The sequence below is a fragment of the Notamacropus eugenii genome, chromosome 3 (assembly GCF_028372415.1).
Source record: "Notamacropus eugenii isolate mMacEug1 chromosome 3, mMacEug1.pri_v2, whole genome shotgun sequence".
In the NCBI taxonomy this organism is placed as follows: Eukaryota; Metazoa; Chordata; class Mammalia; order Diprotodontia; family Macropodidae; genus Notamacropus; species Notamacropus eugenii.
Genome location: NC_092874.1, coordinates 152,656,464 through 152,681,986, shown reverse-complemented (window position 1 = coordinate 152,681,986; position 25,523 = coordinate 152,656,464). Strand labels below are relative to the sequence as shown.

Sequence of the window (25,523 nt, the reverse complement as noted above, 5' to 3'; positions counted from 1 at the left end):
CTCTGGACGTAGAGGACTCGTGCCGCGTACCTGGAGAAGGAGGCACGGTGAGCTTGGGCTCACGGAACCGCAAACAGCCCGGGCGTGCTTGGTGCCCCTGCTGGAGAGCTGGAAGGGGTGGATGAGACAGCGGGAAGGGCCCCCCGGGGGGCCGCTCTGATGGAGCCCTGCCTCAGGCTGGCGTTGTGTATCACACCTGAGCCCTTCCCGTGGGTACCTGTCCTGCTCCTGTGTCACTCCTTCAGCGGAGGGCTGCAAACTAGTGCGAAGGCCCTGGGCGGGAGGGAGATGGGGTCGTGGCTGCTGCATTGTGCGGCACATGTTTTGTACATGTATATATATTATACACACACACATGTCCTAATGACTGATACTATTATTAATCAATAGACATCCCACAACCGGGACTTAATTACGTTATGGCTAATATAACTGTTAACTAATATTAACAGTTGTTATTAAGACAATGTCTTATTGTATAACATTGTACTATTAACAAATGGTTAATAGATAATAATTGTTATTCATAGCAACAAATAACATTTATCAATGATAACGAATGGTTTAAATTTGGGGAAGCCCCTTACAAATATCACAAAGAAATAATTATGTTCATTTCTGTAGCACTTAACAATTAACAAAGCACCTTCATCACAACCACACTGTGGGACAGGTAAATATTATCCCATTTTAAAAAGAAAAAAACTGAAGCGTAGTTGGAAAATGGTTGACTGGTCATCACTCGCAGATAGCAAGAGGAGGCCAGGTCTCCAGACCCCAGGTTTAGAGCTGATCTTTGAAGATAATTGGGTAAGATGATAATGACACCTTAACTTAAATGATTCTCCTAGACAATAGCAACCACCACCAGAGAGAGAGAGAAGGAAATAACCATTTAAGGATGAGCGTATGCCTGAAGGTTATTCTGTTTTTCTGTTGTTGAGCATGATCTCTTCCTTCAAACTCATGGATGGTCTGTACGTGGACTTCGACTGAGTAGAGCTAAACAGAGAAACAGCTTTAGTTCGCCTTTCTGCCATTCCTTGTAGGTGGCCATTGCTGTCTATATATCCTTGGACTTCCTCATGTCCTCTCTTGCCTCCAGGGGAAGCAGGAGGAAGAAAAGGTTATGGGATGGTGTGAACACCCTTTAAAAGAATCATACTTAATATATGAAGCGCTATCCAGAGTTATTTCCCCTCCTCCCTCCCCGTTCATCACTTTCCCAACAACAGCAGGGTATTTACCAGTTTTTTGTTTTTGTTTTGAACCTGAGTCTTCTCTTCTCAACCTGGGATCTGGATGTGGCAGCCACCTCATGGACCAGTCCCAATTCTGATCCCCCAGGGAACTTTGATCTGTTTGATTTTTCTAACCTGGGACCGTTTACCCCTCCTGAGGCAGCCTGTTGGCATTCCACTCCACTACTGGGGGCTTACCATAATGATGCTGGCCTTATCCCTATTGCATCTTAGAACTCTCAAACTCAAAGGATAGTTAGATGGAGCAGTGGATGGAGTGCTGTAGTCAGCACGACCTGAGTTTGAACCTTGCCTCATATACTTTCTAGTTGTGAGATCCTGGGCAAGTCATCCTCATCAGCCTCAAAACAAAGTCAAGTGCAAGTCATGTCATTATTTCTCTGATGGCATGGTCTTCTTCAGCAACGAAGGACGAACACACACAATTTCCTCATCTGCAAAATGAGGATAATAATAGCACCTACCCCAGGAAAAGCCTCTTTCTGAGTTGAAATGTAGCCTTCCATACTTACTAGTATCTGGATGGCCTTGGGCAAGTCACTTAACCCTGTTTGCTCAGTCTCCTTATCTATAAAATTAGCTGGAGAAGAAAATGACAAACTGGTCCAGTAACTTTGCCAAGAAAACCCCAAATATGATCACAAAGAGTCTGACAACTGAAAAAGACTGAACGCTCCTCCTCCTTCTCCTCAGGTTTAGCCTTCCCAGCAACAGGGATCACAGGTGCACTCTGTAACACCTGGCTTTATGTGTTTTTGTTATCTTATATTTAAACAGGAATCCTGATCGTTCCCCCTAAACAATATTTTCACTGGGTAGAGGGAAAAGTAAAATTTTCATCCAAATGTTTCCATAGTAACCATCTCAGCTCCATCTGCTCTCTGATACAAACTACCTTCCTTTAAATAGGTCTAGGCTCTTTCTAGCTACACTTATTTAAGGGTGCTGTCCTACTTTGTAGGTGATTTAAGGGTAATTTTGACTATACATGATCTCATTTAAGAACTTATCTAACCATCCTAGATGTAACTCCACTATTCCCTATTCTTCCTTACGAAAAAGAAGACAACCTCTGCCTCATGGAACTGTCATTTCTAAATTCCTTCAACTGGCAAGTACATTTGCTGTCTTATTCTCTACCTCCCAAATCTTACTATCAATTCAAATATGTCTAAAACAAAATTCATCATTTTCTCCCCTTTATTTCTCAGATCATCTCCTCCTCACCTCCCTAATCTCCATTCAGAGCAATACCGTTCTCCCAAGAAAGAGGCTCTTAAATCAGTCACCTTTTGCTTCTCCATGTCTCTCAGCATCAGCTTTAGGTGGCTAAACTCTGCTCATTGTTTTGAGGGCATAATTTCTCACACTTATCTTCCTTTTCATTGCTACTGGTTTGTGTTTATCATATAATCTCATACATGAATTATTCTCTCTCTCTATCCTCCTTTTTTTTCTCTCTCCTCCCTTTCTCTGCTCTTTCTCTTTTCCTGTCTCTCCCTCACCCCCTCCCCTGTCCCACCCACATCCTATATACAACCTGCTAAATTAAACCTCCTAAAACATGGCCCTTTTTATGTTATTCTCCTCAAAACCATTTAGTGGATATACTTTTGCAACAGTTTTATGATTTCATCAGTATGTATATTTTGTTCATGCACACATCACAACTCTTCAGTTTCACAGATGGTCTTTGAGAGATTTTAGAAAAATTCATCACCCTTTAGAAAATCTGATTATAAGCCTTTCCCAATTTAGGTGGTCCTAAACAGTCTATAATTGGGCCAGTACTTGAAGCTTTTTCAGCTTGGCTACCTACAAATGTACTTAGTACTTTATTCATTAGGCAATAAGTAAGGATCTCCACTAAAATCCTACTCTCATGCCTCATGAAGTACTAAATACGGCTATCCAGGTGCATAGTATTTTTCCTTTAAAATGGCAGGGAGTGGGGGTCACTCTCTCCAGTCTATATTAATTCTAACATTTGCAGGTGTACCCAAATATCCCTAACATTCATACTAGGAAAGGAAAAAGAGCATTCATATTGAAATCTTATGCATCATATGCAAATGGCTCAGCTTAAATGCTACATACTTCATAAAGCTATTTCAGATTGCCAAATATTTCATCTTGCCAAAAGGGGCCTTTCTCTGCTCTGAGCATCCATATTATGCTTTTTTCTTAACCTTTGTCACATTCTGTCATTATTTGTGTCTGAAAGCTTACAGTACCTATAAGCTTGCTCTATGTAAGATTCCTGAAGGTAGACATCCTGTTCTATTTGTCCCTGAAACTTCTAGGTGGCACAATAGATAACATGGCTGAATAGAGTCAGGAAGACCTGAGTTCAAATCCTGCTTCAGATATTTACTAACAGTATGACCCTGGGCGAGTAAATTAATTTCTCTCAGGGGTTAAAATGGAGATAATAATAGCACTTACCTCATAAGGTTTTTGCACGGATCAAATTTAAAATGCTTTGAAAACCTTAATGAGTTATGTCAATTATTATTGACATTATTAATTAATAGTATTATAATTATTATTAACATGTTGTTGTTCACTTGTGTTCAACTCTTGGTGACCCCATTTTGGAGTGGTTTGCCATTTCTTTTTCCAGCTCGTTGTACAGATGAGGAAACTGAGGCAAACAGGATTAAGTGACTTACCTAGAGTCAAACAGCTAATAAGTGTCTAAGGCCAAATTTGAACTCAGGTCTTCTTTACTCCAGGCCCAGCACTCTATCCACTGTGCCACCTAGCTGCCCCATTATTACCATAGGATTTTATATACAAGAGAGGCAAAAATGAATATTCGTTGAATGAATAAAAATACTAGTTTGATTATTTCAACCTTCTTTCTTGAAAATTTAATAGCTCTTTCTTTCTCCACAAAGTATTCCTGTGATGCCTCATTGTGTTAGGAAGATGACCTTGGGTTCTCAAAGGCAATGCCAGTGAAGCAAATGCTCTAGCAGGGTATACTGTGCAGGAAAGGTTCAAGTATAAGTTCAATACAGTATGTCTGCTTTCTGAGTGGAAGTCCAGCCAAGTGTGAGAAAGCTCATCAATGTAGTTATTGATTCTTTGGCTATGATGGCACTTCATGAAATGAAGAAAACTACAAGATGCCCCTTCCCACGGCGTGGCCCTCTTCTGCATCTGTGGAGATGGTGGCATGGTGGAAGAGGTGCTAAAGGGGTGCTAAAAATCACAGAGTTTTTAGCCATCTATGAACAGAAACTTAACCATTGGTGGTCTCATGTGAGATCCTTGTCTAGAGACCAACAAATAGACAGAAATATTACTGGAACAAATGAATCACATATGTGACCCTGGCCTCTGGTGCTCCTTACCTGTATTGCATCACTATGGAGATGTTCTGCTCTTTAAATGGACAATAGACTCTACTCCAGGATTCATCAGGTCAGTGACCACTTTTTTGAATTTGGCTTTGGAGGCTTTTGTGATAGAGGAAGAGTTAATTTCCCATTTTTCTGGTTTGTGCATTCTAGAAGTAAAACAGTATAACCTTTTGAGAGGAAAATGATTCCTACATGCTTGTTCCCCTGCCCTTCCTTTGGGACTCTGGTAGACTCTAACATAGTGACTCCTTCCCCTCCCCTCATCATTGGCCACACTCTACTTCCTGATAGGTTAAAGAGAAAGAGACAACGTTCTGATCACACACTCCTAGCTTGGCCAAAAATAGCCAGTGTTAGTTTATGTGGATTAGCTTCTGATCTGGTATTCCCTTCCCTCCCTGCCCCCTTAACCCCCCATCATTAATATCCTGTCTCCAAATATAAACAAAGAAAATCTTGTGTGATGTGATTTATGATGGGAATGGGTAGATATTCAGGAAGAGATTTTGAGCTCTTTAGAGGGACCAGAGATACATCTTAGTGTGAACAAAGAGGTCCCTTATGGAAGTCTGACAGGCAAGAGAGGGTATTACTATATCCCTAGGCAAATGCAATTTTTTCATAAACAGTCTATAAGTCAATAAGCAGAGATATGTAATGTATATCATATACTTAGACCTAATTGAGATAAGGCTTTGAGGGTAAATGTAAACTGAACTTAGGAAGTACCAGCTTTCTTGGGATTCTTGTATTCCATGGGATCATTCCAGTACAAGTAAGATGACTGTCCGTGTACCAGACATAGGTGATGAAGTTCTCTACCCCCTGCCTTCCTCTCCATGGGGACATAATATATTAAAGTTATAGAGCTAGGAACCTGTCACATTGCTGCATATGAATATTACTATCCTTTCTAGGCTAAATATCAATTTGAAATCTAAATAAATTCTCTCTTCCCATTGAATGAAGTCCAAATCCTTTAGATCAGGGGTTTTTAATCTGGGGTCTATGAACTTGTTTTTAAAAATATTTATTTTATTTGGAACTATGCCCAAAGGGCTACAAAATTGTGCATACCCTTTGACCCAGCAATATTGCTTCTGGGACTCTATCCCAAAGAGATCATAGAAATGAGAAAGGGTCCCACATGTACAAAAATATTTGTAGCAGCTCTCTTTGTGGTGGTCAAAAACTGGAAATCAAAGGGATACCCATCAACTGAGGAATGGCTGAACAAGTTGTGGTATATAAATGTAATGGAATACTATTGTGCTATGAGAAATGATGAACAGGAAGATTTCAGAGAAGCCTGGAAAGACTTATATGAACTGATGCTGAGTGAAAGGAGCAGAACCAGGAGAACTTTGTACACAGCAACAACCACAGTGTGCAAGGAATTTTTCTGGTAGACGAAGTACTTCATTGCAATTCATGGTTTTAAAAAATTTCCAATGGACTCTTGAGGCAAAATGCCTTCCACATCCAGAGAAAGAACTATGGAATAGGATCGCAGATAGAAACAGATCATTTTCTTTTGTATTGTTTTGTTTTGTTTTATGGTTTCTCCCATTCATTTTAATTCTTCTATGCAACATGAATTTAATAGAAATGTACATGTAGAACCTATATAAGATTGTACACCATCTCAGAGAGGGAGTGGGAAAGGAAGAGGGATGAGGAGGAGGGAGGGGAAAAAAATCTAAGATATATAGAAGTGATTGTCGAACACTGAAAACAAAATAATTTAATTTAAAAAATATTTATTTTAAAAATACTATTAAAGATATTTAAAAATATCTTAATAACTGCATTTCACTGTAATTGGTTTCCTTTGTAATCCTACTTATTTTATGTTATGTGTTTAAAAACATTATTCTGAGAAGGGTCCATAAACTTCACCAGACTGCCAAAAGGGTCCATGACACAAAAGGTTAAGAACCCCACTTTTATATTGACATTCAAGTTTCTTCATGATCTTATCTCTTTTCCAACATTAATCCTGGTGTATCCTCCATTTGGGAACTCTCCCAACTATTTTACTTAAATATCCCCTCAATATACCTTGAATTTCTTGTCTTTATGCCTTTTACTCATACTACTCCTTAGTTTAGGATGCCCTGATATCCTTCCTACTATTAATCTCTTTGTATCAAAACCCTACTTAGCCATTGTGACTAAGCACAAATACAGTATTTTTCATGAAGCCTTCCCATATTGCTTCCTCTAGGATTGATTAATCCAACATGAGAATTTACAGAGGTTTGTTCGTATCACTTTTGTATCACATACAATCTTGTGCCGTAGTTATTTATCTTTAACTGTATATACATATGTACATATATAACATAGTTATGTACATATAACTGTAGTTATATGTCTTCTCTGCCCCCACTAGTTTGTCCTGGAGGGCAGTGAATATATCTTATACCCACCTAGTAAATTGTAAGGCTCAATAAATCAGTTGAATTACAAATCCTTCCACAATTTATCTTCTATGCCCCTCAATTCCATGAACTGGCTCTTTATCGTATTGCTAATGAGATTAAAGATCTTCCCCACCCATTAATGGACCTGCCCATTAAGGGGAGTTTGATTAGGGCAGATTTGTAGGAAGGCCCACACCTTTTGTTAATAAGGCACTGGTTCCTCAAGGGTTGTTATGCCCTCTGGTTCTGAAAAGTGTACAAATACTCCAAGGTGAGGTTTTACTTTGGGGCTTACTCATTGGAAGTGTTTGTTTCAAAAGTTGCCTTTCCTTTCAGAAAAGCAGATCAAAGAGCCTGTGATAGTAGGCCCTCCTGGATGTGTCAGGGTGCTTGCTTTTACACAGATACTATCGCCAACAAAGTAAAGTTCAAACAGTATTGCTTGTGTTGGGGAATTCCTCTACGCAGTGATCCTACGATCTTCCTGGAAAGTGATCCTGCTCACCTTCATCCTTTCAGCTGAAGCCAATAAATCAGGAAGCAAGGCTAGAAGATAAAAAGTTTAATTAGCATTAACTGATTGGCAGTTGCCAGAAGGATAGGACCATCAAGTCATCTCCAATCATCCTGATCTATATCTGGTCACTGGATCCAGATGGCTCAGGAGGAGAAAGTGAGGCTCGTGACCTTGCACAGCGCCCCCTCACTCAAATCAAAGTCAATTACAAGTCACATCACCATGTCCTGGATGTCGTGGTGCTCTTGGAGAGCAAAGGACAAATCATACAAGGGTCTCTATTTATACAAGCTCATAATTCTGTTTCTTTGAGCTGTAAGGTTATTTATTCTGAGGAGAAGGTGTTTTCCCAAAACTCACAATCCAAATGTTTTACAACTATTTTCTTTACACTTAACTGTCGCAATTGATATTTGACAATGTTGCAGTATCCTTGTGGTTGGCCTCTTTAACCCAAGTCCCTCTTTACTCCAGTTCATCTTCCACCCAGATGTCAAATTGATTTTCCTAAAGTGTAGGATTGGTGATCTTACCTCCCTATTCAATAATCTCCAATAGCACCCTATTACCTCCAGGACTAAATATAAAATCTTGTTTGGCTTTTAAATACCATTTATATTCTGGATGCTTCCTACCTTTCTAGGGTTTATTTGTTTTTTAAACTACACCTTATCCCTTTCTGTGCATTCTTTGAGTCAGTGATACCGGCTCCTTGCTGTTTCTTGAACTATCAGAGCTGGAGAACCTGTGGACAGAATTTGGACAGAACAGAACAACCCTTGTGAAGTTTAGATCCAGTCAAAGGACCGCACTTGAGAACCTAGAGGGCCACATGTGGCCTCAAGACCGAAGGTTCCCCACCCCTGAGATAGTCCGAACTCTAGGTATTTTCCCAGACTGTCACCTTAGAATTCTCTCCTTCCTTACCTCTACCTCCTGGCCTCCCCTAAGTTTCGGCTTAAGTCCCATCATCTGTAAGGTTTTCCCAATCCTCCTTAATTCTAGTGCATTATTTCCATTTTATCCTGTATATATTGTGCCTTGTTGTTGGAGCATAGTGTTTCCTCAGGTCCTGTTTTTGCCTTTCGTTAGCATTTAGCACAGGGCCTGGCACATAGAACGTAGTTAAGAATGCTTGCTGACATAACATTAAAGATACTCCAAATCTGGCACCATTTGATATTTCTAGCCTTATCTCCTATCATTCTCTTTTGGATACATTAGTTTGTAAGCAAATACTAGTTATTCCTCAAACCCAACTAGTACTTTCTCCACTCCTTACTTTTAGTTATGCTGTGTCTTTTGCCTTCTTTCCCTTGTGAAGAGGTTGAGTCCCTATTCTTTAATTCTTTCTTTCACCCATTCTTTAAAACAGAGCACAAATTCTGGTAAAATCTTTTAAGATTCCAATTAGTTATGACCTTCCTTTTTCCTTCCCCCTCCCTGACTTGAAGCAGTTTCTCCTCCTTCCTAAATCCACTTATATGGTGATATGTATTATAATTATTAACTCATTTACTGAATTGTTAACTAGGTCTGTGAGAACAGGAATCATCTTTTCTAAGGTTTTGTCTTCCCCAGAGCCTGACAGTGATTGGCATACAGTTTAGGGTTTTCTGGGCAACTGTTTAAAGGCCCTTAATTAAAAAAAAAAAAATTCTTTGTCACTGTGGATGAGGGCTGGATAGCCCAAAGACCAGAGTTCAGGGGCAGGTTGCCTGGAATGAATTCTCAGACTTAAGCATTCTTGAGGTCAAGTTTAAAGATTTATTAAGCTTTTCAGCAGGTAAGAGTTCTTACGGAACCTGTACAGGTACAGGTAAAGTTTATATAGAATATTCTATAGTACAAATATGCTAACCAGGTGATTCAGGGCAGGATTAGGGAGTGGTTAAGGAGTGGTTAGTTTTAAAAGGAACATTCACTTTTAGTATCTACTGCACAGGTATTTTACCCAGAGTTCACTGGGAAATAACCCAAGGTGGGGGCTCATGGAAGTGTGGTTTTAGGCTTGAATGGTCACTAAGTTAACTAGTGGTCAGGACTGACTAAGGAATACCAGGCTGCCCTCATCAATGTCTTGTTAGACAAGATAAATGTAAGGGAGTATACGTATGTCTAAGTCTAGCATACATGTGATCAGTGAGTAGTAAATGTTGTTATGACCCAGTACCCAGCCAGCTCAGCCAGTACACAGATAGTTCAAACTAATAAATTCTATAGATGCATCTGGCTACTGTAGCAGAAAGGGAGATAATGGTTTTTGCTGAGGCATTCTGTGTCCTTGGGCTGGGGAGAAACTGCCTGGGATACTGTTTTGAGGCTAGGGAGAAAGGTGATTTTTAGAGAGAAATGTGATTTTTAGAATTGAGGTCCAAGCACAGGCACCCAAACACCTCATCAACTGTCTACAACGGAAACAGAACCAGTATCAAGTATCACACAATCTCTGAGCTGCGCAGTATCACAGAGGTCAGCCAGTTCAAATGCTACCCCTCTAAATAATCCTTTCCACCACACCTGACACGTGGTCATGCCTCCAGCTTGAAGGCTCCTTTGAAGGCAGGGATTACATCCTTTTTGTCTTTGTATCTGAGGTAGCTTGCATGTGGCTGTGTATAATAAAAGCTTATATAATAATAGTAATGACTCCCATTTAAATTGCACTTACTAGGGGCCAGGCACAGTGCTAAGCATTTTACAATTATTATCTCATATGATTCTCCCCATAACTCTGGGAGGTAAGTGCTATTATTACCCCCATTTTACATGTGAAAAGACTTAAGCTAGTTGAATTGAATTATAGATTATTATAGTTATATGTGAAATTATAGATTATTATAGTTTAGGCTACATTTGTACATGATTCCTGCCCAACGGAGCTTTGTACAGTGGAGGAATCTCATGAGAAGTCTCCCTGGAGGGCCACATTGCTGTTCAGTCCTGTCCAACGCCTTGTGACCCCATTGGGGGTTTTCCTGGTGAACATGCAGGAGTGGTTTGCACTTCCTTCTCCAGCTCCTTTGACAGCAGGGTGAAGTGACTTGTCCAGGGTCACACGGCTGGTAAGTTTCAGAGGCCAGCTGAGTCTTCCTGCCTGCAGACCCAGGCTCCAGGGGCTGCGCTCCTGGGTGCCTCCCGCTGCTCCTAGCCCGGTTTTAAAATTCATTGACTGGAAGGCGCCTCCTACGTCGTCAGGTCCCCTGGCGTCTGAATAAACCCCCTGTGTAGAACTCGAGTTCCCAGAGGGCAGGAAGTGTTACATTGTTTCCCGCTTAGTAAGGGTTTGTGCATGGCCTTGTTGCCCTCCTTCCCCTCCCCTTCCCTCCGTCAGACTGAGCTAAGGCCGGCTTTTCCTTCCCTTTCTTCGCATCCCCAAGGCTTAGCGCAGTGCCCGGCACGTAGCAGGAGCTTCACAAACGCGCGCTGCCCGACGACAAACGGCCTCGTCTTTGCTTGAAGACCTGCAGCCACGGGGAGCTCGCTGTCTACGGGGTAGCCCCGTGGGGCTGCTCTGAGGGTCAGGGAGGTTGTCCTGGGATGGGGTCAAAAAGGAGCTTCCCGTGTAAACACCACGCGTGGCTGAGGCCCCTGGGACGAGAGAAGGGAGGCCAGCTCAGCCCGACTCCGCCCGGACTTTCCCCGAAATCCCCCACAGCGCCAGAGCCCGGCCCCACCGGGAGCCGGACCGATGAGCTGCGGCACCAGTTCCGTAGGGGGACCGGAAATGAGGTAGGGCAGCAGGAAGTAGGGGGAAGCTGCTGTGTAATCGCTCCTAGGAACCCAGGTAGCTACGAGTCCCAAAATGCCGGATTACCTGGGCGCCGATCAGCGGAAAACCAAAGAGGAGGAGAAGGACGATAAGCCCATCCGAGGTCAGCGGACTGCAGCGGCACGGGCAGGGTGAAGGGAGAGCGGGGAGGGGAGAGGGAAGGGAAGGGGCAGAGGAAGGGAGGGCGGCCAGGGGCCTGAGGGCCCAGCCGCGGCGCCGCCGCCTCCCTCCCTGGTCCGCCGCAGGGGTCCGGCCAAGCCCTGTGTAAAGGGAGGGCATTTCGTGTTATCTCTGACCTCTGGGATCGGTCTTACTCTGTATCTGTTCAGCAGACTCGAGCTGAGCGGGTCCCGGGGGGCCTGAGCCAGGTTAGCAAGGGGGAGGGCGACGACGACGGTCACACTCCCGGCCCCCGTGGGGTGTCCGGGCTGGAGTTGGGGATGATGCGTATGTCTGTGTAGTGTGTGTGTGTGTGTGTGTGTGTGTGTGTTTGTGTGTGTGTGTGCGTGCGCGTGTGTGCGTGTGTGTAGTGTGTGCGTGTGTGTAATGTGCGTGTGTGTAGTGTGTGTGTGTGTGTAGTGCAAGTATGCGTGTGTGTAGTGTGTGTGTGTGTGCGTGCGCGTGTGTGCGTGTGTGTAGTGTGTGCGTGTGTGTGTGTGCGTGTGTGTAATGTGCGTGTGTGTGCGTGTGTGTAGTGTGTGTGTGTGTGTAGTGCAAGTATGCGTGTGTGTAGTGTGTGTGTGTGTGTGTGTGTGTTGCTGCCGGGGGCGGGGGGAGGAGAGGAGTCAAGGGACTTTGGAAGTCTGTTCTTAGTTGAGGTCTGAGCAATTTTCATTATAATCACCTTAAGTGTTCCCTAACGCATTTTTTAAAAAAAATTACTTGTCCTGGAAGTGTTTGGAGACTTCCTAGCTTCTTTCCCATGTGCTTTGTGCTATTTTCTCCTGTCAAAATGATTTCTTGTGGGGCTCGGATCCTGCAATTTAGATGTGAAAAGGACCTTAAAACCTCCCTTCCTCCCAAGCCCCCCTCCCCCCGCTGTTCCCCAAGTCTAGGAATTTTACACATTAGTAGAGTAAGCTCCCAGAGAACTTAAATGGCTTGCCCAGTGCCTCACACTGAGTGGTAGAACTGGGGTATTTTTTTTTTTTAGGAGATTTTGAAGTATTTAGAGACCAGGAATGATTTGTGATCCCTCTTGCCTTGTGGTGATAGCTTCCTTATTTTGTCTTCTCCAGGTTTTTATTTTGATTAAAATGTTTCTACTCTACTCATACCTCATATTCAAACTGTATTTCTCATGTGTTCATATCTACCACCCTGGCCTTGTTCCCCTTCCCCCCCCCCCATCTTTAAATACCTGTAACTCCTAGTACCTTTTAAACGAAGGAGTGCTTCTTCCAGCTCCTGCTTCAGCTTTCCTGCTTTCTCTTTTTGGAAGCATCTTCTTGAAACTGAGAACTCAAGGAGTTTCCCGGACACCTGTTGGAAAACTGTCCTGGAGACTTGTATCCTGGAATTGATTGGCCAGTTTGCAATTTTAGTTTTATCCTTTGGGTAGAGTGACTTAATGATAACTATAATCATTGTTTTATGTATATGGATCATATTTAAAGTGATCTGTTGTATTTAGTTGTTTCCTGAAATTTCCAGTAAAATTCCAAGTTTTTTTTTTTTTTGAGATGATTCCCTTTAAAAAAACCACAGCTATTGTTTTTTGATCTTAAAGCTAACATATTGTCTCTCTCCTTTCAGCACTGGATGAAGGTGATATTGCCTTGTTGAAAACTTATGTAAGTTATTTGTATTACTGAAAAATGTGGAAATGTTAAGTGTAACTTAGAATTCTAATATGGTACGGTCCCTCAGTAAGGATCATTAGCATGTGGATAATAAGGAAAGGAAATTAATTTTTCAATTTTGTGTTTGAAAGTATTACTGATTTTTGGATAGTTTCTCTGAGTAGACTAAAACTTCACATATTTTTGAATGTGAATGAAAATAAACATAAGTAGCTCATAGCAAGTCTTGAAAATAATTTCATTGAATATGTTCTTAGTCTTTTATATCAAAGGATTTGCTCTTTTGAAAAAAACTGAAAAATGTCAAGGGAGATCTCAACCATTTTAATAGCTTAAGCTTATCAGAACAATAGATCTCTTGTCCTACTTGCATTCCGTTAAATATTCCTTACTTATTCCACAAAGTTAACGATGAGGAAAAGGTTTCCAGATATTCTGGGAAGTTTCATACTGGACAGACTCTTTAAAAAGGTGGTTGTTGGTATCTTTTGTTCTTATCTCTCTTCCACATGTATTCTTCTCCCTCTCAGTGAATTTTCCTTTGTAACAAAGAATAAAAAAAAGACATGGGCTCTTTAATAAAGGGTATTATTACTAAATTCTTACTCCAAAATAATCTAGGAGGAATGGCATGATATTTATTGAAAGGAAGATATGGTATTTACAAGGAGAAATTGCATGCACCTTGATATAATGTCAGTTTCCAAAAAAATCTTTGCCAAAATTCTACATCAAAAATTTGAGGCACAGTGTTGTCTTAGAGATTGAAGAGTCTTTGAGATAGTAAACAAAGTCTAGGGGATTAATATAATTGTATGTGTAGAAAAGTAAAGGGTTGATCTTCTAGGTATCAATTCCAAGATTAGTTTTAATTAGTGCCTTTGTAAATTAACTAGATCTCAGTAAAGGCCTACTCTCATGTTTGCTGTAAAGTCACTTTGGGTCTATGAAATCTCCGCCAGCAGAGTGCAAACTTTGGCTGGGCTTACCAAGCTAGAAAGGTTTTATGTATAGGCTCTGTGATGGCTCATAGGTGTATTGTCTAATGACTACCTTAGAGAGGCTTACCATCAGGTTGGTCACAGAATGATGGATTTTTTTGACTATAGTATCTCTTAAAAGACCATCTTATAATTAAGATATATGTGTTCTTCTTTGGTGGGGAGAGTATCCTTCACCACTGACAAAATTACAGATACATGAAGTATAATTGAACTGGAGAAGAGAATGCATGGTGAAACTCTTTGGTTCCCAGGTAACACTAAGCTCTTCAAGGTCATGAAATGCTAAGTGCAAGATTAAGGATTTAGGAGGTCATAGATGACTGCCATATATTGATAGACTAACAAAGTTTCAAGACTTTACAGTCTGAAAGAATAAAAACAGAGAAGGGGATGTGATTGGAGACTATGAGATCATGAGGGAGTGGGGAACTGGGAATGGAGGTAAAGTAAACTTGGGTGGTGGTCACTGAGACCGAGGTGACTAGAATAAGGGAATATGTGGGCTAGTAAATGTGTGGAACAGCATGATAAGAGATAGTGCAAGCTAAAAATATAGATTCAAGGAAAGTTCAGATAAACAAAAGACATAGACTCATAATGGGACTGTTAAAGAATATAGCAGTATTTTTAGCCTCCAGTGTTGACACCTTAGAGAGCATTTGTCTTATAAACTTCAATGTATTTGATATCTGCTTCAAAGAACATTGGGTAAGATCTGTATTTCTCAAACTTTTTGGTCTCAAGGACCTCTTTAAACTCTTAAATATTGTTGAGGACCTCAAAGAGCATTTTTCTTTTTATGAGTTATAGCTATCAAGCTTTACTGTATTGGAAATTAAAACTTTAAAAAAAAGAAATTAAAGAGGATACATTTTTATAATATTTATTCATTAAAAAGTAATAAACCCATTCCATGTTAACATAAATAATATTTTCCTTGAAGAATAATTTTTCCAAAATAAAAAAAAAGTTAAGAAGAATGACACTGTTTTACATGTTTTTGCAAATCTCTAATGTCTGGCTTCATAGAAGACAATTGTATTCTCATTTATTTCTACATTTAATATGTTGTCATATTATTTTGGTTGAATCATATGACAAAAGAGAGTCAAATAATGTCTTAGTATTATTATGACAGTAATTTTGATTTTGTAGATCTCTTAAAAGGGTCTTAGGGATTTCTTTAAGTCTTCAGATCATACTTTGAGAACCATTGGAGCCATGTATATATGATGTGACAATTTTTACATTCTTACATGAAAAGTAAAAATGTTGTTGATTGCCATGTTGGAATTAATCCTTAACCATAATGATAACACTATTTCCTGAGATTACATTATTTAATATTGGAATTAACCATGCCTTTGGGTTGGCATGCCTTTTGACTGTTAGGCCTTCCATGGAAGTGGGAGTTTGGTAAAGAAGAGATATGAATATGTCTATAGATTTATGAGTTGGATGCCGATTATATTACAACAGTAAATTATTGAGATTTTATAAGTAGCTCAGAATAAGAAATTATTGTCCTTTATAAATTATTACACATTATTTCCTGCTATATGTAATCAAGACTATATGTTCCTGCATTTAATGAATTTGAAACAATTTACATAGCAGATGTTGATTTCTACATTAGTAGCATAGAGATGACTGAAAAATATAAGCTTTTACCCTATGTTGTGAATCTTTGCCTAGTTCGCATTTGTTGAGGTAGCTAGGGTTTTTGATAATGTTAGGCACAGCTTTTGCTTATAACCTTGAGTAATAGAGGGTTTGACTATATTTGTAGTTGAAGGGAATAGTGTGAAAATGATACAGATATTATTATTGTTAGTCTTATAACTTTGGAGGCAGTAAGAAATAACAGAATCATAGACCACCCCCATCCTAAATTAGGTTTTAGCTGTAGTTTATAAGTTATAGTTGTTTGGACTAATTAGAATTATTTTCTCTTCTAGGGCCAGAGCACTTATTCTAGACAGATTAAACAGGTAGAAGATGACATCCAGCAACTTCTTAAGAAAATCAATGAGCTCACTGGTATGTTTTCTCTCTTTCTTCAAAAATGATGTAAGTGAGTAAGAATTTGAACTCAATTAATTTTCATTAAATGTATATTTTTTGGATTTTTGTTCTTTTTGAACAAGTTGAGTTGCATTTTATTTAACTAGCATTCTGTTTTACTGTCCTATATAACTATTTACAATGCTTGTATATTTATGATACAGCTACTTTCCTTGAGATAGGCATTTTCCAGACCAAATCCCAATTTAGTACACTTCATTGGATGAATTCTGATTTTATTATAATAAATAGACAATTGTCTAAGGCATGGAAGTATTTTTATTACATGGAGTTTATCTTATTGTGAAGTTGTTTTAAGTTATTTGAAATGTAGTAAATATTACAGTTACAAATTTTAAATTTGACTCTTAAAATATGAATTGATACTTATTTCAGAGCAGGTTAATATAACACTTTTCAATGACTTTAATATTTCTTTTCTAGGCATTAAAGAGTCAGACACTGGCCTGGCTCCCCCAGCTCTTTGGGATTTGGCTGCAGATAAGCAGACCCTCCAGAGTGAACAACCACTACAGGTCGCAAGGTAATGATGCCTAACTTTGTCTAAAGATAAGTCTATTAGACTTCACAAAGTCTAATCAAAGTATCTCTTAAGAGTTTCTCATTCTAAATTCCAAATAGGTTAGGCTTTCTACAAAAATTCTTTGGAGTTGACCCTTGGGGATTGTTGACATAAAGGAATTGGTTTTTGTGTGTGTGTGATTTAGCAGTCTTGAGAACAGCTTTATACATTGAAGCTTTTTAGTAAAATAGGATAGAAAAATTAATTCTTTACACAGATATTTTTCTGATTTGTTGATCAGGTGAACTAGTTAGAGTGGTTGTTTTCTCTATACAATGTCTTGTTTGATAAAGTTTGTGTTTATTTTTACAATCTTCTCTGGGTATAGGGAATTATGGGAATATAGCATATCCTTTATTCATTAATATAAGTATGTACATATAATGATTTCTCCTGTTCCAAAGAATGGCAGTGTGACATGAGAAGCAGTGTCAGCCTAGTGTAGAAGAAGAGTGTCAGCCTTGGAGAGGCACACCTAGATTTCACTTCCACGTCTGTTACTGTCTATGATAATGGGTACCTCCCTTAGCCTCTCTGATATTAACTTCATCTGTAAATTGAGGATAATAGTAACTGAAGCAACTGCTTCCAGAGTTCCTACAAGGCCCAAGTGACATAATACATGTAAACCACTTTGAGATATTTCAAGCTATTAGAACTGGAGCCATTAGTATATGCAACCTTGTGTTTCACATTGTCTGAATTGAGGCATTTTGAGAAAAAGCTTCCTTTGATTTTATTTACTTTATGTAACTCACCATTTTTAGTTTTCAGTAATATTACCTTGAGCAGTAGTTGTACCTTCAGGTTTCAATTTACTTTTGTATGGTATGTCCACAGTATAGAATCCAATTACCTTGTTACAATATGGTGTCCTTTCCTCACTGTAATCATAAGTATTTCTGTGCTAGGTGTACAAAGATAATCAATGCTGATTCAGAGGACCCAAAATACATTATCAATGTGAAGCAGTTTGCCAAGTTTGTGGTGGATCTCAGTGATCAAGTAGCACCTACTGACATTGAAGAAGGAATGAGAGTTGGGTAAGATGTCTGTATACTATCCTCTTCTTTCACTCCAGATACTGTGACACAGTGCCTACTTTATTTTGAATGAATTTATTCAAGGCCATTGTATTCCAAGTATTATTATCAGTGAAATCCTGCTGTTGGGCATCCCTCTTCCCTTGCTGCTTCCACTAATTCATCATAAACTCCTTAAACCCTGCCGTCTGCTGTAGGTCCCCTTTCTGCTGAAGCTGTTCTCTCTAAGGTCACCATTGACCTTTTCTTTAAAAAGTGTGTTATTGATGTGTTCTGTTTTTTACCTTCCCAACATTTGTAGAACACCTCTGCTTCATGACAGGTCTCTCATAACTAAAACAATTAATAAAACTAACTATACAGTGACTGTATCTGAAAGTACATGCAGCATTCCAAGTCTGTGGCAACACCTCCCCAACTATATATTTTTTTAGATAGAAGTATATTTTCTTTCCCTTCCATTACCTACTCCATTGGGAAACAAAAGAAAAACGAATTTCTTGTAACATAAGTATAGTCAAACAAAACAAATCTCTGATGATTATATAGAGAAACATATATATACATGTATGTGTGTGTGTGTATTCTGTATCACCTTTCTGTAATAGATTATGTTTCATCATTGAACAGTTTATACTGTAACAGTATAAATTATGAAAGTGAATAATTTTGAAAACTTTTAAACTGCTAAAGAATGAAGTGAGCATAACCAGGTGAATAATATATATAGTAACAACAATACTATAAAAACTTAGCAGCTTTGAAAACTGTAATCAGTACAGTGACTGTTTGTTACTCCAGTGGAGCAGCTGTCTTTTAATTGCCAAATCAAATGACCTTTTCTCAGTCCTTATCTTCATTGACCTGTGGCATTGTACACCATTAACCACCTCCTTGGCTTTCCAAAGTTTACTTTCTCCCTGTTCTCCTTCCATTCTGATCTGTTTTCTTTGGTGGTTTGTAGGTTTCTTGCCCTCTCATGTGGTTGTGTCTAAAGGCTCTCTGCACATCCCTCTTCTCTATACCTACTCACTCTTATGAAGATGGCTTCTGAGCCTGGATATTCAGCTCTGTTCTTTCCCTTTAGTGCCACATCTTCAGCTGTTGAATATTTTATTTACATGTCCTGTTGGCATCTGAAGTTTGACCTGCTTCCGTCTTTTCTTCCTGTTGCTGATACCCCCATCATCCAAACTCAAAATATCAGAATAAACTGACTCTTTCTTCTTTACACTCCCTACAGCCAATCAGTTGCCAAATCTTCTGATTCTTCCACTAGAGTGTCATTTTTCCAAGATAAGCCCAGGCCTGACCATATCATGTCCCTGCTGAAAAGCCTTTAATGACTCTATTGCCACTATAAAATGCAAACTTCTTAACCTGGCGTAGAAGATCTTTATATTCTGGCTCCAACTTACCTCTCTAGCCATATTTTATACTATTCTCCTTCATGCACCACTTTCTAGCTACACTGGAAAATTTTCTCAATTTTGTTCTGTACTTTCTTTATGTATTTGTACAAGCTAGATCCCATGTTGACAATAAGCACATTTATTTCTGCTTTTGAAATCCTTCTCTTCCAAATCCTGATTCAAGTCCTGTCTCTTCCAAGACCCTTTATCCTCCTTAGATACAGTTAGGTGGTGCAAGGGATAGAGCTCTGGCCCTTGAGTCACAAAGACCTGAGCTTAGATTTGGCCCCAGACACTTAGTAGCTGTGTGATCCCGAGCACATCATTTGACCTCTGCTTCATTCAGTTTCCTTAGTTGTAAAATGGGGATCATATAATAGCAGCTATTTCCCAGAGTTATGAGGATCAAATGAGATAGATGTTTGAAAACTGCTTAGCACAGTGCCTGGCATATAGTAGGCACTTGTTAAATAATTATTTCTTTTCCCCTCAAATGATTTCCTGCCTTTCTCCCTACCATACTTTGCCTAGATCTTTCCTTTGACTTCACATTATACTTTATAGTAGGCATGCTATAGCCTTTATCCTGTCACAACTTACCATTGGAATGATAAGTACTGCCAGGGCAGGGCCTGTTTTTCATCTTTGCATCCCAACCTAGCACACATTAGGTAGTTAATATGTATTTATTCAATTGAATCCCTCTATTTGCTCCCATTCCTCTACCCTGAAGCTGATTGGTTACATCTCAGTGATGGCTCTAGATATCAAAAAGAGTCAGCATAGGAAGAAAGCTTAAGGAGAAGAACTTTGTAATTTAGTTTACCAAGCCGCTTAAATAGTTTGACCTAGCTAAGATAAAAGGATTTTGGTGCTCATATGACATGGGAATTAGATGTAAATGAATTCCAGTTGTAGTACTGTCACTAAGTAATGGAGTGATTTTAGGAAGGCCATTTGATTGTTTTTTGTCTTTGCCTTAATTTTCTTAAAGGATTGTTATAAAGATGAGATGAAATAATAGATGATAAGCCCTTATTAAACATTCTTAAAATGCTATACAGAAGTAAAATATATTAAGATATTAAGAAGCTTGTTTTTGTCTTTATGGATTTCCCATTAGGAAAACATTTGGAAAATTATATTCCAACATAAAATTTCAGTCATAATAAGTTATTTATAACAAAGCAGTCAGGATTGTGATTGCCATAGTAAGTAGGCCAATGGAGATTTGATTGACTTGCCCTAAGGCCATAGAACTGTTTAACAAACATTGATGTAGGCTCCTTTTCTTCAACTGTCTTTAGTCTACCAAACCATGTTATAGTTCAGTATGAGCATGTTTCTGACCTCTCTGTCTTAACTAGAAAATGTCTGAGTGAGGCTTTTGTTTTCCCCCCTCAGTGTGGACAGAAATAAGTATCAAATTCATATTCCCCTGCCTCCCAAGATTGACCCAACAGTTACCATGATGCAGGTAAGTTACTACGAGATACGAAAGTCTCATTTTCTTTAAAATATAATTAACTCATCATGAAAAACTTTGAAATTTGTGACTAGCAGACTGTTCACATATATACATTAACATATTAAAACAAAACCTGTGAGCTTTGTCTTAAGTGGGTTAATAGTCTTGCAAAGTAGTCCAAAAAAGGATGTATTGCAAAATGTTGATTGGCTTACATATTTTCATACTCCTAACAGTACTGTAAAATTTAGATTGTTTGGGAGTTCCAAGTCAGTGGTCTACACGCTTCATATTTATTAAAATCCTTATTTGCTTCAAGTTCTGCTTTTGGATTATGAGTCTATATTTTTAGATGGGGCACAGAACTGAAATTTTAAAATATATTGTATATTTTTCCCTCTTAGGTGGAAGAAAAACCTGATGTCACATACAGTGATGTTGGTGGTTGCAAAGAACAGATTGAGAAGCTAAGAGAAGTCGTTGAAACCCCACTGCTTCATGTAAGGGGTATTTCTATTCAGCTTTAAATTGCTTTGTATGAAGTGATGATTGAACATAGGTGTTTTTTGAGCCTCTGTAATTTAATGATTTCTTTCTTCATAGTGTAAGCAGTTTTTAAAAAGAACAAACATTCTTTTGAAATAGGGAAGAAAATAAAAGGTCCAGATGAAAGCAAGGAGAAGATTTAAAGGTTTTGAGAAGAGGGCATATGATGAAAAATTGAAGGAACTGTTTGTTTGAAGTTGAGAAACTAAGATGTTACTTACCTTTTGGTGTATTGAAGGGTTGTTGTGGAGCAAGACCAGTAACTGGTCTAAAGATAGCAATAAGAAACGGGTTTAAATTAAGTTGGAAAGTTCGACGTAATAAAATAATCATAAACTTGAGACTGGACATCATATGAAGCTAGGTAACTACTTGAAATAGAGAAAAGGTACTAAGTTTTTGGTTAAAATTTTTATCAAAATTAGCATGAAGTGTAAATAAATTTTTAAACTACTTTCACCATGACCTTGTGAATAGTGAGAACTTTATGATGTTATATAGATTACATAATAATATGTGACAGTTCTTTGTATCCAAGGCCAGAGAGTAGATAAAATTTCGCCTTTAAAGTACGTAAGATTTAATTTTGAAAATTTTGGCCTTAAATAAGCATATACAAAATTCTTCCTTATGCATTAGTATTAAATTTTTGTCTTTGCAGCCAGAAAGGTTTGTTAACCTTGGAATTGAACCCCCCAAAGGTGTGCTTCTTTTTGGTCCTCCAGGAACTGGAAAGACTCTTTGTGCTCGTGCTGTTGCTAACAGGACGGATGCCTGCTTCATCCGAGTTATTGGATCTGAACTAGTGCAGAAATATGTTGGAGAGGTAAATTTAATTTATTATGAACAAAGCAGAAGCAGATCTGGCAGGAGATTTATAATACAGGGTATAAACAAGAAAAAACTATTTACCTGGATCACTTCTATGTGCCTGGGACAAGACAGTTAATTGAATGATTAATAATTGCATTGTATAGTTGAGCAGCTCAGAAACTATACTGCTTTAATTAACCATACTTTCCAGTAATTTTGGAGCAGCACATACTTTCTTGGAACCAGTTGAAAGATGCAGCTTTCTGTGATCCTGTTAGTTAGATCAAACATTACCAGAAATGCAGTACAAGTACAGGGGGAAAGGGGCTAAAGTAATATCTCATTTCAGGCAATCAGTATTTCTGTACAGTGTTAATACTTCTAGCTGCATGAAATAGCCTGGGCTCTTTGTTCTTTAACAGCAGTTCTTTGAGTGGTCTATGTGGCAGTGATGAATTTGTGAGTTCTGAAACTTATACTCTAGGTGGGGACTGAGAATAATGGAAAGGGAAACACTTATCACTGATCACTGTAGCCAAAGTTACATAACAGTGAATACCAGGCAGAAGTTTATTGTATTGGAATTTTTACGTATAGAGTATCATGTATCGCAAGTGGACTTTTGGCCGAGGTGTGGGGTGGTTGTTTTTTTAAGGGACATTAATCTGACCTGTTTCAGACTTCTAGGTATTGTCTGCCTTTAATGGGTGACATGATCACGAAGATAGTATTGTTGTGTGAATGAGTAGATGAATCCTGGAAAGAAAGTGTCATACTTGGGCCTTAAAGAAGCAGAATGTTGTAATTGCTGAGTTTTAGTAGATATTTTTTGTAGCATTGCAAAAATAGTAGCGCTATTTTTGCTTAAGGTTTTATCAGGCAGACACTGAGTTTTGTGTCTCAACTCATCTTTTTCTCACTAGGGGGCTCGAATGGTCCGTGAGCTCTTTGAAATGGCCAGAACCAAGAAGGCTTGCCTTATATTCTTTGATGAAATTGATGCTATTGGAGGTATGAATAATATTTAAGAAAGCTACTTTGGGGTCAGAATTTGCAAGAGTTATAAGGTGAAAATATAGAAATCTTTACAGTATGTTAACTGTGCTGTATACTAACTTGTTTATCAGCTCTAACATCTTTGAGATCCGTACCTCTGAGAAAACTAATATTTTAAGAGAGTTATAGAAGCAAAAGTAAAATAGGTAGTATTTAGATAAGCTTCTTGAAAAAGCTAATAGAAGGGTCTTTTTCTTTTTGCAACTATAGTAGGCTCTTTAATACTTGGGTTAGTATACCATGCACCATTCCACTGTTGTGTAATAGTGAAAATGACTTAAATTGACAGTGTTGTGGTGCACAGTTTTGGTAATATCTAACTTACAAATTCATTTACATTTGACTTTTTTATATATAATTTCAGGGGATATGATTTAATTGTACTACATATAGCTATGCTTATGTGACGTGAGCTACTTTTTCACTATTAATTTAAAAAAGCTACACTGTTACTCTGTTCCCTGTACAGTTTAGTATATCACATATAGAAATTAGAGAGCTTTAGGGAACTATTTATTTTGCTGGGGAAGGGCTGCATCTCATTTAAGCTGGTGGGATATATCCAGATTTATGCAGTTCTAAGTTGTGTTATAACAATGTTCTTTTGTATTAGAAATTGTAAAAGATCCTAAGATCATAGATTTAGCACTAGAAGGGACCAGGAAGAGCATTTAGTTCGACCCCATTATTTATACGGACAATGGTAAAGTGGAAGAGTTAGAACACTTTCCACTGTACCATGCTGGAGATGTTCAGTAGTTTAGGAAAGCAATATATTAGTCCTACATTGTTAGTACTCCTTATACAGGATTAACATGCTATAATGTTACCCAGATAGATATTCAGATGTTGCACAATAAGAGTAATTTTTAAATGGAAATTTTATCAGGCCATTTCAGATGCACCTACTTTTAGGAATTTTATGTTGAATAAAGCTTCACATTAAAATAAGATTTATTTTAGAGAGATATAACTGGTTATGTTCTTCATTGGGGAAAAGGGGGAAGAAATTGACCTATTATTCCTTTAATAAGGTATTTCTGTATTTGAACATTAAGCATAATGTTCCATGTTGATTTTTGAGTCATTTGTTTAGGATTTGTGAAGTCCCAGCCCTGTCTTTGAGAAGAAGAAAAGAATAATGGAGAAAAGTCACAGGAATAGGCTAAATTTATTTACAAGCTTTGGAATATATTTACTCTTAACTGATTTGCGAGATTTTTAGTTGGTAAATTTAGTTGGTAAATTGCTATTTTTCTTGCATGCCTTCTCAGCATAGTGAATACAGAAAGTAAAAATGATCAAATTTTACAATAATATCTACCTTTTATGAAATAATGCAGCCTAATAATTTTCACCCTTTTTAGGTGCTCGTTTTGATGATGGAGCTGGGGGTGACAACGAGGTGCAGCGGACCATGTTGGAACTTATCAATCAGCTGGATGGATTTGATCCTCGAGGTAATATTAAAGTACTGATGGCCACCAACAGACCTGATACCTTGGACCCAGCATTGATGAGGCCTGGGAGACTGGATAGAAAGATTGAATTTAGCTTACCTGATCTGGAGGTAAGAAATTTATTTTTACTTTAGAAGTACTCCCCTCTCCCCCCAACATTTCTGTGATCTTAGCAATGTTTATTTCTCTGTTTTTAGGGTCGGACACATATTTTCAAGATTCATGCTCGTTCAATGAGTGTTGAAAGAGACATAAGATTTGAGTTGTTAGCACGACTGTGTCCCAATAGCACTGGTATGTGAATAGTCTTACTCATTGCATGTTTATTCTGTCCACTTTGTATTTATTCAGTATCTGAATAAAGTTGCTTTTATATTTGAAAGGTGCTGAAATCAGAAGTGTTTGCACTGAAGCAGGGATGTTTGCAATCAGAGCACGAAGAAAAATTGCCACTGAGAAAGATTTCCTGGAAGCTGTGAATAAGGTCATCAAATCATATGCCAAATTCAGTGCTACTCCCCGTTACATGACATACAACTAATTTTTGGAAATTTCCAAAGTATATTGCTGCTTCTCAGTTGGAATAACTTGTTCGTATAAAGAAAAATGTCAGTTTCGTAGACCTGTTTAACCATCGTAATTAGTACTTAATATACAAATAAACTTTTTCCAAAGTTTGGTTTTTTTTCTTTTCTTTTATTAGACTTGCTCCTTTTGTAGGATAATAAAAGGGGGAAAAGTTTATAGAAAGATTGTTAAAAGGTTTTCTATTTTTTGATACCACAACCACTTTAGGTCTTGGTGTCATCAGGAGATAAAAACAGGAACCATTGTGGTGGATATCAAGCATGTCAAGGTTTTCTCCCTCTATACATACTTTTTTTTCTTTAATATGAAGGGGGAGTACTTGATATCAAGTAGTTTTCT

At 38.4% G+C, this 25,523-nt stretch overlaps 1 protein-coding gene across 2 annotated transcripts; it reads left to right on the top strand.

The window, feature by feature from the left end:
- Window positions 1-10,800: 10,800 nt before the first annotated feature.
- PSMC2 (proteasome 26S subunit, ATPase 2) lies at window positions 10,801-25,274 on the top strand. 2 transcript variants are annotated; one of them, XM_072653137.1, is made up of 12 exons: window positions 10,801-11,448; window positions 13,101-13,138; window positions 16,110-16,191; window positions 16,660-16,759; window positions 17,710-17,841; window positions 20,658-20,730; window positions 21,126-21,221; window positions 21,929-22,093; window positions 23,004-23,091; window positions 24,504-24,706; window positions 24,794-24,890; window positions 24,980-25,274. In XM_072653137.1, exons 1-12 carry the CDS (start codon window positions 11,379-11,381, stop codon window positions 25,135-25,137), a joined length of 1,302 nt encoding a protein of 433 aa, XP_072509238.1. In that variant the 5' UTR covers window positions 10,801-11,378; the 3' UTR covers window positions 25,138-25,274. The 2 variants fall into 2 exon arrangements, with proteins under 2 accessions (XP_072509238.1, XP_072509239.1); XM_072653138.1 differs by lacking the exons at window positions 10,801-11,448; window positions 13,101-13,138 and adding an exon at window positions 14,364-14,402.
- The last annotated feature ends 249 nt before the right edge of the window (window positions 25,275-25,523 follow it).

What these genes read in the sequence shown, in the direction of transcription:
- PSMC2 (XM_072653137.1), top strand. Translation starts at nt 11,379, where the DNA reads ATGCCGGATTACCTGGGCGCCGATCAGCGGAAAACCAAAGAGGAGGAG. An exon ending in GGACGATAAGCCCATCCGAG is followed by an intron (nt 11,449 to 13,100) that starts GTCAGCGGACTG and finishes CTCTCCTTTCAG; the next exon opens with CACTGGATGAAGGTGATATT. An exon ending in TTGAAACCCCACTGCTTCAT is followed by an intron (nt 21,222 to 21,928) that starts GTAAGGGGTATT and finishes TTGTCTTTGCAG; the next exon opens with CCAGAAAGGTTTGTTAACCT.